Source organism: Phocoena phocoena, chromosome 12 (genome assembly GCF_963924675.1).
Source record: "Phocoena phocoena chromosome 12, mPhoPho1.1, whole genome shotgun sequence".
NCBI classification, from domain to species: Eukaryota; Metazoa; Chordata; class Mammalia; order Artiodactyla; family Phocoenidae; genus Phocoena; species Phocoena phocoena.
The window spans coordinates 17,762,752-17,774,226 of record NC_089230.1 but is presented as its reverse complement, the minus strand read 5'-3'; the positions used below and the strand labels follow the sequence as shown (position 1 = coordinate 17,774,226).

Here is an 11,475-nt window from a genome sequence, read left to right as displayed (position 1 = left end):
GAGGGGTGTGCCCGGGCCCCGCCCGCCTCCGCCCCCTCGCGCGCCCCTCCCCTAGGCGCCGGCGGCGGCGGCGGCGGAGAATCTAGGGGCGGCGCGGAGCGGCTCCCCCAGCCGCCAGTGCCTGCGAGCTCCAGGCTGCTTGGGGAATTCACTTTGCCGCTTTTCCGCTTCTCCCTCTTCAGGCTTCTGATGGCTTTCTATCTCCGGCCCTATCCTTTTCTTTAAAAGGAAAACTTCACTGAGATTTTTTCTTTCCCTTTGGAGGAGAGGATTAAAAGTTCTCAGAACTGGTGCCGCCCGTGCCGCTCGGGCGCTGGGACGCCGTTTGCCGGCGGGGGTTCTAGTCCCACCATGTGCACCAACATAGTTTACGAGTGGCTGAAAGCGCTGCAGCTCCAGCAGTACGCGGAGTCCTTCGTGGATAACGGCTACGATGACCTGGAGGTGTGCAAGCAGATCGGGGACCCGGACCTGGACGCCATCGGGGTGCTGGCGCCCGCGCACCGGCGTCGCATCCTGGAGGCCGTGCGCCGGCTGCGGGAGCAGGACGCCGCCGCCGCCGGCCTCTACTTCACGCTGGAGCCGCAGCCGCCGCCTGCGCCACCCGGGCCGCCTGCGGTCGCCGTCCCCACTCGCCGCCGGGGGGAGCCTTGCGGCGGCCAGGCCCAGGGTCCCCGCGGGGACCCCCGCAGCCTGACGACCGCCCCTCGCGGCAGGGAGCTGGTGAGCTACCCGAAACTGAAGCTGAAGATCATGATCAGGGATAAGCTCGTCCGCGACGGCATCCACCTGAGCAAGCCCCCGTACTCCCGCAAGGTAAGGAGGCGGCGTGGGCGCGCGGCGGGAGGGACGCGGCCCGGCCGCTCCTGCCCAGGCTTGGCAGCCCGCTTTTGCCAGGAAACGACGGGAGACGAGGAGGCTCTGGGTATTTGGTATTCTCTTCTGGGTTCTTTCTGTGTTCGCTTTTTATTCCTTGCTTCCCGGTGCCACCAACGGTTGATAAGACAGGATCCCTCATCCAGGTGTTACTTCTAAACTGGGACCAAGTGTCCGCGTAGTCTCGGTCAGGAACTGGGTGCGCGGTGCTTCTCCAGGAGCACAGGACAGTCATGATATCCTCCGTGGGAGTGTTTGGGTCGGAAGGTACCAGAAGACTGGTTAAAACCCACATTGTTCTCGACCTTTCTTTTTCTCACCTTTCTGAGAAGCTCCCAAGGGAAATTGGCCGACCCTTTCCTTCAAAGAGTGAGAAATGATGCCCTGTTGCTCTCAATTCCATAGTCAAATCCCAGCTGCAGATTTGAAAAGTGAACGATTGACATGAGCAGTCTAGGGGAAAAGTTAACAAAACACAAGTCAGTCCGCTTGGGATAAGTTCCTTCAGCTTAAGTGTAGGGAGGTAATGGGTGCCAAGGACATTGGTGGTAATGGGGTCACTGAGGGCGTGCTGCTGTACTGGGTCACCGGTTTGGTTGATTGTTAATCCAGATGAGATGAAGCAGGTACAGCTGTGACTTCTAGAAAGCCTGAGTGGATTCTCATGTAGGAAAGGAGAGCACAGCACAAGGAAGTGAGATTTTCCGTCACCAGTGAGGACTTCCCTGGGGAGAAGCTGGGAACGTATGGCAGCTGATCTGTGAGGAAGGCTGAACTGTGGATTTGGGCCTTTAATAATTAACTACAGAAAGTCTTAATTTCTTACAAGAGCTCGGCCACCAGCTGAGTCTGTTCAGTTCAGGCTTCTGCAGCCATCCAGGTAGAGGGTCCTGACTTGAAAGGGAGAAGTAAACAGTATATGTAATCCTCAAGCTTGCCTGGAGTTGCCCAGGAAAAGGAGCACCTCAGCGGGAAAGTCAAGACATAGAGAGAAGCCCAGCGGTGAATGTGGCAAGGATGCTGTAGCTGGAGGGGCGTAGACACAGCACCGCAGCAGAGACATGCGGGTAATCCGAATGTTGTGTGCTTGTCTAGGGCACTTGCGTTGCTTTATAGTCCTAAATTGCGGTCATAACGTCTGGATTTAAGGAAGTTCAAGAGAAAACTTTGTAAAAAGTAGATAAAAATATCTAGGGTAGATGAGAATATAAGGTTTAATATTATCCATAGGTTATCTTGTAAGACAGGCAACTGAGATAACCTGCTTAAGAGTATAAATTTGTTTTGTATGAGCTATATAAAGAGGGCAAGTCCGGAGGACAGTTTGCCTCAAGTTAAACACATGTCCCAGTTACCCACTCTGACTGTGTTTCTGCAGTGTGCCCCAAACAGGGCGATGAAGGGGAGAACACAGTTTTCCCAGGCAGGTAGAGGTGGAGATACGTGTATACAGTGACTCTGACATCAGTGTAAAATAAAGGCTCGTTCCTGGAGATGGCAGGTCAAAGGAGTTCAAGGCCAGTCAGACTTTCGTGATTACATCCTGGGAAGTGAGGCGGGCTTAGGCTGAGAGAGTGTGAGCTCCTGGGCACCTGGTGAGGGCAGAGGTCAAGTCCTGGCCAGAAAGGGATGCCGGGTACAAGTTCATATCACTAGGGCTTGCTGCTTCTTCAGAAGAGCTGAGTACGGGGCTGGGTGGGTAGAGGAGAGTGTGGGCTGCGGGTGGGGATGATGTAACACATTTTGATTCTGATGCTTAAAAAGGCCTCGATATCAAAGTCAGAAGCTGAAAAGGATAAGTGGAAGAGGGTTCTAAGGACATGAATGTCTGGGCATTGGCTTTGGACTACGCATTCCTGCCTAGATCAGTGTGTGAGTTGGTAGTAGTGCATTTGAGTAAGTGCATTTTATCGAAGAAAATTTCGACTTACATTGTAGTACTGTTTACTTTTGTAAATAATACTTTCTGTCAACTTCTATATAAATCCCATAACAATAACGTTTGATAGTAAAAATATACCCTCATTCACTTTCTACACATATGTAATTTCTCAAAGTGATGAAGAATAAAATGGGGCCAGAAGTGTTTGTGTACCTCCCTTCATCGATGTTCCAAGTGGGGACCAAAAAAATGGAGCTGACGGATTTAAGTGTAAAAAAAATTCTGTCACTTCATGCATTTGTTACAAGAAAAGCACACACTGAAATAGAAACTAAGATACAAGTAATGTACCCCAAACTGAGCGTGCACATGTATAGTGCCAGATCATGTTGGTTTTTCTGAATCTGTTGCCTACGTATGCATTGCTTCTTAAATTTTGGATTTTAAATGCTCTAAGAAGTTGTTTTCTGCAACAGTGTTAGGACTCTTTTTTTAAAATTAATTAATTAATTTATTTATTTTTGGCTGCATTGGGTCTTCGTTGCTGCACATGGGCTTTCTCTAGCTGCAGCGAGCAGGGGCTACTCTTCGTTGTGGTGCGCGGGCTTCTTATTGCGGTGGCTTCTCTTGTTGCGGAGCCCGGGCTCTAGGCACGCGGGCTTCAGTAGTTGTGCCTCACGGGCTCTAGAGCACAGGCTCAGTCGTTGTGGCTCACAAGTAGCTGTGGGCTTAGTTGCTCTGCGGCATGTGGGATCTTCCCGGACCACGGCTTGAACCCGTGTCCCCTGCATTGGCAGGCGGATTCTTAACCACTGCGCCACCAGGGAAGCCCAGGACTCTTCTTTAAAGTGTGGTCCACTTTTTAATTTCTCCAGATTCCTTGGCTCTGTCATGATCAGAACACAGTGTTCGTTCTGTGCATTTGGAACTCTGCTTGTTAGAGAGGCCTCACGTCTCCTTTATAGTCTTTGCATGGCTGATCCTTGTAATTTTTTTGTACTTTGGTGAGAATATTAGATGGTTTGAAAGTGGATTTTACGTAGAGTGATCAAGGCAGGAATAGTGAATCTTTACAGAGGAAAGTAAGTTGAGGAATTTTCCCAGGAATTGCTTGAAAGGACTGCAGGATTGTGGTATTTGCCCCAATAACAGTTAATGTTACCAGGAACTGTGCTGCAGTGCTGTGTTCATTGTCTTATCAACAGTTGCCACTTTCCTCTTTTACATGAGTTAAAATGTAAGAAAAGTAAGTTTCCCTTTGTACCAAGGCAATCCAGCTTTGGAGAACCAAGAGCTTGGAAAGAGCGCTGCTTGAAATCTAAAAACATTGGATGAATCCCTCTTCTGCTCTGTCCTTGGCTTCTCCGACTGCTGTGATTTCTACCTTAATGAAGTGGGGGTATGTTTTCACAGAGTAAGGATTAGGAAAAGCTTTGTGTACATGTTCTCGATACTTTATCAAGCTTCTCTATGGTGAGGCTCTGCCAGGTTCCAGGTTACTGTGATTGGCAGGATGCAGAAGTCCTGCCTTCAAGGAACTTGGGATGTAGCGGGGAAGACATAAAATGGGATGAACAACAATGATAAAGTATAGTGATTGCTTCCAACCTAGTTTGCGGGGAGGGGGGATCATGGCAGACTTTCTAGAACTGGCCTTTGGTCTGAGAACTGAAGGATGGAGGGTTTAGCCTGAAGGAGAGGAGGGTCCTAAGGGAACAAGTGTTCTAGGTATAGAGAACAGTGTGTGCAAAGGGCCAGAAAGGGAAGAAGTGCAGCAGGGCACCGGGAATTTAAAGGAATTCAGTCTGGCTGGAGCACGGAATGCTTGGAAGAAGTGGCAAGAGATGGCGAGACAGGCAGGGGCTGGTCCTGGATGGCCTTGGAGTAATATGTAGGCGCTGGAGTGTATCTCGAGAGGGGAGCTATTGATGGATCCTGACCAGAGATAGAGGAAATGATTAGGACGAGGTTGCAGTGTCAGGAGAGATTTGCCGTCAGCCTGGACTGTGTGGCGACAGGCTGGGAGGCGCCATGGAGGTAACTGAGGGGTAGAATTGCCAGAACTGGATGATTGTTTGGATGACAGGGATGAGGGGAGAGAGGTTAGGATGACGTGTAGATTTCTGATTTAGGATTGCAATGCCCTTTCCTGAGCAGGAGACCCAGGAGAAGAGCAAGTTTGGAAACAGAGATGTTGCCTTCAGGTTTAAATATACTGATGCCGGAGGCATATTTGAACATATTTATCTAGTTGGCAGTTGGAAATACAGTTGTGGAGCAGAGGAGAGATGCTGGGACAAAAGATACAGATTTGGGAGTAGTCTGCACATTGAAGCCACAAATACGAGTGATCTGTAGAGGGAGAAGGGAGAAGGGACCAGGACAGAACCTTGGGGAACACCAGGATTTGGGAGATGGGCAGAGGATGAAGAACCTTCGAGGGAGGCAGAAAGGGTGAGTCAGTGGAAGCAGTGATGCTTCAAGGAGGAGGGACTGGTCAGGAGGTCAGAGACCGGTCAAGCAGGACAAGAACTGAATGTATCCATGCCATGGGAAGTAGCAGCCATGCCAGTGGGGACTTCTGAAATAGCAGGTTCAAGTGATGGACCAATGAGAAGACGTGGAAACAGGGAGCATAGACAACTTTTTTTTTAAGATTTAATTTTTTTTAAAGAGCAGTTTCAGGTTTGCAGAAAAATTGAGAGGATGGTCCAGAGAGTTCCTATATACCCCTGTCCCACACATGCACAGTGTTCCTCGCTCCCACCAGAAGTGGGACATTTGTTACAATTGGTGAACCTACCTTGATACATTATAATCACCTAAAGTTCATAGCTTACATTAGGGGGTCTCTCTTGGTGGTGTGCATTCTTGACTTTGAACAAATCTATAATGAATGACATGTAGCCATCATTATGGTATCGTGCAGAGTATATTCATTGCCCTAAAAATCCTCTGTGCTCTCCCCATTCATTCTTCTTTTCCCCCAACTCCTGGCAAGCAATGATTTTTTGCTCTCTCCACAGTATTGCCTTTTCTAGAACGTCACATATTTGGAAAGGCTACATAGTATATAACCTTTTCAGATTGGTTTCTTTCACTTGGTGATAGGCATCTATGATTCCCTTGTGTCTTTTCATGGCTTGATAGCTCATTTGTTTTTAGTGCTGAGTAATAGTCCATTGTCTGGATGTACTATAGGCAACTTTTTAATGAAGTCAGACTGAGAAGATAGAATTAAAGCTATAGCTGGAGGAAGAAGGGAGAATTTGAGTCAAGGGAAGAGTTTTGTGAATTTGTATTTTTTAAGGATGAGAGAAGCTACAGCATGTCTAAGTGTTGGTGGGAGGCAGCCAGAGAGAAGGAGCAGGTGAAGATGTGGGAGAAGGGAGACCACCCAAGAGATCAAGGAGGTGGGAGGGAATTGTGTCCAGAGCACTGGAAAAAAAAGGGGGACACACTTCCAGTGTGCGGGGGGGATGCCTTCTCCATGACAGAGGGGCGGAGAGGAAGGGTGGATGAGGAGACTGGGAACTTTGTGGGGATGGTGTTGAAGAGCCCTCATTTCTCTGTCTGCTCACATGATACCAGTGAGGGGGGAGGTGGAGAGATTAGAGGTTTACGGAGCGTATTGCGTTAATATACAAATACTAGGTATTATGCATCTGGTGTTTATAGCTATGCCTAAATGTAAACGTTATACAATAATGCTTGTAGGATATATATAGCTATACGTGAATAGAAAGTACTCTCACCATTCCTATGTTTGCGCTGCAGGTTACAAGCTATGTGTGATGTTGTATTGCGTCCTGTAAGTTTGGCAATGCTTGTGCATGGGGGTTGTGGTAGATGTGGATTTTATGGGACTGTAGAAATATCCTGTTTTCTAGCAGACTTGGAAAAGCGGAAGGCAGGCTCTAGGGTAGATGGTGGATGGGGAAGGTGTATAGACTTCTTCACTGAAAAATATCTCCTTGCCACACACTACCAAGTAGAGCTGAGTTAATATAATGTTATTTTAAAAATGCTGTAGGAGTGTTAAGCTTCATTCACGCCTCAGTGTGAATTTAATTACCGTAAGTAATAAGACTTTCATGGTAACAGGGTTATTCATGGATTTTGGGGAGAGATGGCTTGGGATGGAGGTGTTTGGAGAGACAGGTGGCATGAGGGCTTCTGTTTTTTGGGGCTGAAGGATATAGAAAGAATATTTAGAAAGGAAAGAGAGGTTGGCAGAGAACATGCTTACGTCCTTTGGAGCTGTGCCTTGGGTCCTGGCAGAAGCTGAAATGACAGTAAATATTCCTTCTCCCAAGAATGCCTCTGGCTTCATGGTGCTAATATCATTGTTTATTTTCAGTCTGTTGTTTAACTGATTCATGTAGTACCATGGGAGACATGACAACCTCTACAAACTTATTTTAGAAAATGACTCTTATAACCAAGTTTGTGGATATTAGCAGGCATTGAGCAAACAACATTTGCCAGAGGGGTAGCCTGGCTCCTGCCACCCCGTACCTGTCCTTGCCTGGACATTTCAGCCACCATCATAGTGGTCATGTCTTGGCTGTGTACAGAAAAGCCTGTTGGCCCAGGTTTTACTCCTGAGAATAGGGGGATTTGGTAATTAATCAGCAGTAAATTTTTAGTACCAGTGATACGCAGTCATTTCTGCAGGCCTGAGGATACAATAGTGAAAATTATTTGTAAAAACTTCAAAAATTAGATTTTCAAAGTTCGGTTGGAATGTTCAGAACTGTCACCTGGTAGTGAGAGATTGACATATATACTATTGATATTGTGTATAAAATAGATAACTAATGAGAACCTACTGTATAGCACAGGGACCTCTACTCAGTGCTCTGTGGTGATCTAAATGGGAAGGAAATCCAAAAAAGAGGGGATATACATATATATACACACATATATAAAAAAAAAAAATATATATATATATATATACACGTATAGCTGACCCACTTTGCTGTACAGTAGAAACTAACACAACATTGTAAAGCAAATATACTGCAATGAAAATTTTTTTTAAAAAGGAAGGTAAAGGGCTTCCCTGGTGGCGCAGTGGTTGAGAGTCCGCCTGCCAATGCCAATGCAGGGGACGCGGGTTCGTGCTCCGGTCCGGGAAGATCCCACATGCCGCAGAGCGGCTGGGCCCGTGAGCCATGGCCGCTGAGCCTGCGCGTCTGGAGCCTGTGCTCCGCGACAGGAGAGGCCACAGCAGTGAGAGGCCCGTGTACCGCAAAAAAAAAAAAAAGGAAGATAAAAAAGGAGCAAAAAAAAGAGAGAGGTTAAGCAACCTGCCCAAGGTCATACAACTTGCCCAAGGTCACACTCTTAACTACTGCCTCTGTGGATGGGAAGAAAAATATAGCTATTCCTTCTTGGTACGTATTATTATTTTCATATTTTTATTAAAATTAAAAAGGTCAAAAAAAAAGCAAGCTCTTTTCTCTGCAGTGGCATCTCCAGTCTTAAAGAGGCCTCAGTTGTGCTTCTTCTTCCGTCCTCACTGTTCAATGAGGAAAAGATGCTCAGGGCAGGGTTAGCAGTGCTAAGGGTGGCCTCATGCACCTTGGCTGCTCTTAGGTAGTTGTCTAACGCATGCCATGAAAAATAAGAAAGAAATTTTGATAAAAAAGCACATTTTTTCAGATTATGTAAGTAATTAGATTCCAGTTCACTAGAAATATGTTCTGAAATGAATTTTCTTGAAGTAAGGTAAGTCAGATGACACAGACTCAACCAACGCTGGTGCTTGAAATTAACAAGGGATATCCTAAGGTATTTGGAAGAACATTGCCCATGGTGAGGGAAAGTACACCCAGGACCGTGATCAGTATAACTTTTCAAGGTTATAGTCTGTGTAGAGCTAGAAACAGCATCGAGTCCTTAGCTATAGCTAAGGCTTATTATACTATTGCTAACACTTGAGTTAAAAAGTTTTTAACAGTTATTTTCTAAGTTTTATGAAAAATGCTATTTCAGATCAACAGCTGATTTGGACTTGAGGACGCCTAGGAGAAGTAGGAAGGGAATCCTTGTTTTCAGTCAATATAAAAAGTATTAAGGGCAAATAATTGTGGATCATGCCAAAAGACATTAAGCATACAATCCATCTTACATAGAGACTAAGTGACATCTAATAGTTTAAAGAGATTTCATTACTGCTTCTAATTGAAATAAATGGTCTGATGAGCTCTTAAAACCTTACTGTTATGTTTCCATAAAGTTATAAATACAAACAAAATAAGACCTACTTCATTTGGAACATGTCCGAAAGATGAGGAAAACAATCAGCATGTATTCTTTACCAAAATCCGAATTTTAAGATATTTTCCCTAGAGCATACCATAATTTTATAATAAGACTAGAAGTGTACCTGTTGTATTTGACACCCATGTTTTTTTAACACCCTACCTCTATTTGACAAAGCTATTTTAAGTAAAAGTCATGGAATAATACACAGCAATTATTTTCTTGATTTCTTCTGTAGTTTTAAACAGTTAACAGTTAAAATAAGGAATATATTTCAGTTTTAAAGAATTCAAATTTAATAAAAACATTTCATCTATAAAATAGAATTTGCACTTAACCAAACTAACATATTGCACCATGCAGTTTGTACTCTGTTTCACTGTATTGAGTTTTCAACACATATAAAAACTCTTAAGTGGTCATAATAATAATGGAATTGAACTAACTCAAGTTTCACGTTTTTCTGTTTTGTTTTTACAAATCACGAAGCTATCATTGTTTATTTTCAATCTACAGTTTAACTTATTCATGTAGTACCGTGGGAGAGACATGACAACTTTTACAAACTTATTTTATTTATTTATTTTTAAGTGTTTTTAAAAAATTAATTAATTTACTTTTGGCTATGTTAGGTCTTCGTTGCTGCACCCGGGCTTTCTTTAGTTGCAGCGAGCGGTGGCTACTGCTCGTTGTGGTGTACCGGCTTCTCCTTGCGGTGGCTTCTCTTGTTGCGGAGCACGGGCTCTAGGCGCATGGGCTTCAGTAGTTGTGGCGCACAGGCTTAGTTGCTCCACGGCATGTGGGATCTTCCTGGACCAGGGATTGAACCCGTGTCCCCTGCATTGGCAGGCGGATTCTTAACCACTGCACCACCAGGGAAGTCCTACAAACTTATTTTAGAAAGGACTCTTATAACAAAATTCGTGGGTTGGTGCCAACCATATAACCAGGAGTTCTGTGAATTAACTCCCAGGTAGGACACAATGCCTATAAAAGGACAGGTAATAAAAGATGCTAATTTGGGCTTCCCTGGTGGCGCAGTGGTTGAGAGTCCACTTGCCGATGGAGGGGACACGGGTTCATGCCCTGGTCTGGGAGGATCCCACATGTCGCGAAGCGGCTGGGCCCGTGAACCATGGCCGCTGAGCCTGCGCGTCCGGAGCCTGTGCTCCGCAACAGGAGAGGCCACAACAGTGAGAGGCCCGCTAATTTGAAGCGAATGTAAATGCCATTGAAACTCAACAGTAACTGTGACAGCTAGAAGTTAGGCCAACAAAAGGTTTTTTTCAGGGAGAAGTGTTTTATCACTGACATTGTTTAGAGTTTCTATAGGTCTTGTTCATAATTTAAAATTTCATTTTGTTTTAAGGGCCCCTTCTTTGCCTGCCCTTTCTCTCTGCCCTGTCCTTGGAAGACATAAGGAAATGTGATCTTTTTAGTTTAAGAAACGTTATTTCTTCTGTAAAATAATGCCAGTATTTATCTCAAAAGGTTGTAGTGTGAATTAAATGGGATAATATTTATGAGGTTGTTTTGTAAATTCTAAAAGAACTTCACAAATTTGAAGGGTTCTTACTGATAGTGAATAAATCATTGTTTCTAATACAATTTTGAAAATATTTCTGATTGAAAAGTAAATAGACTGAATTGAGAAAATTTGGAGAACACTGAAGCAGACTGAGAAGAAATTTAAAATGGTCTGTTTTACAGTTTTTAACACTACAGTGTATTTCTTTAAAAATCACCTATGAATTAGAATTTCTGTCTTGTACACATGCATAAATCTGGTATTGGATAAGAGTAAGGATAAGGCTAGTCCTATGTTGGCAGATATCATTTGAAAAATGATTTTAATGCTAAGACATATTCCATCTTAGTTTAGCACCATAATTAATTTAACCATTTTCTTATTGGGTTGAAACCTCACCCATGTTATTATTGATTATTTACATTTCTTCATAATTTGAAAATGTCATGTTTGAGAAATAATATTTCATCATTCTTTGAATGACATTTCTTAGATTATTGATTTACATAATTTCATGTTTGTGGCTTTTATAATTATGTATTGATTATTCACTGTACTTGCCTGTTTTTTCTGTTGGTCTTAGACCACTTCCAGTTGCTTGGCAAGAACTCTTTATATATTAAGGAAAATAATCATTGTTGCATAGAGGTTGCAGAGATTTTTCAGAGTGTGGTTTACCTTAGACTTTAATGATTTATTTTTGGATGTCGAAAAATTTTAAACTCCTATGTATTCCACCTTATCAATAATTTTAGTTGTTTCTTCCAGACTGGAGGAATATAGAGGGTACAGACTTGGATAGAATTGAAGTTACATTCTTTTTTACCATTTACTTGGACAAATTATTTAATCTTTCTAAAACTCAGTTGTCTCATCTATAAATGGGTATAATATTACCTACTTCTTAAGGGTGTTGAAT

General features: G+C 44.0%; 1 protein-coding gene across 1 annotated transcript in view; it reads left to right on the top strand.

Annotated features, from left to right (window-relative positions):
• The first annotated feature begins 351 nt into the window (after positions 1-351).
• SAMD5 (sterile alpha motif domain containing 5) overlaps positions 352-11,475 on the top strand; it is a 52,671-nt gene continuing 41,547 nt past the window's right edge. The window contains exon 1 of the mRNA XM_065889221.1: positions 352-816. Within this exon, the coding sequence (XP_065745293.1) occupies positions 352-816 (465 nt within the window). The remainder of the gene's footprint in view (positions 817-11,475) is intronic.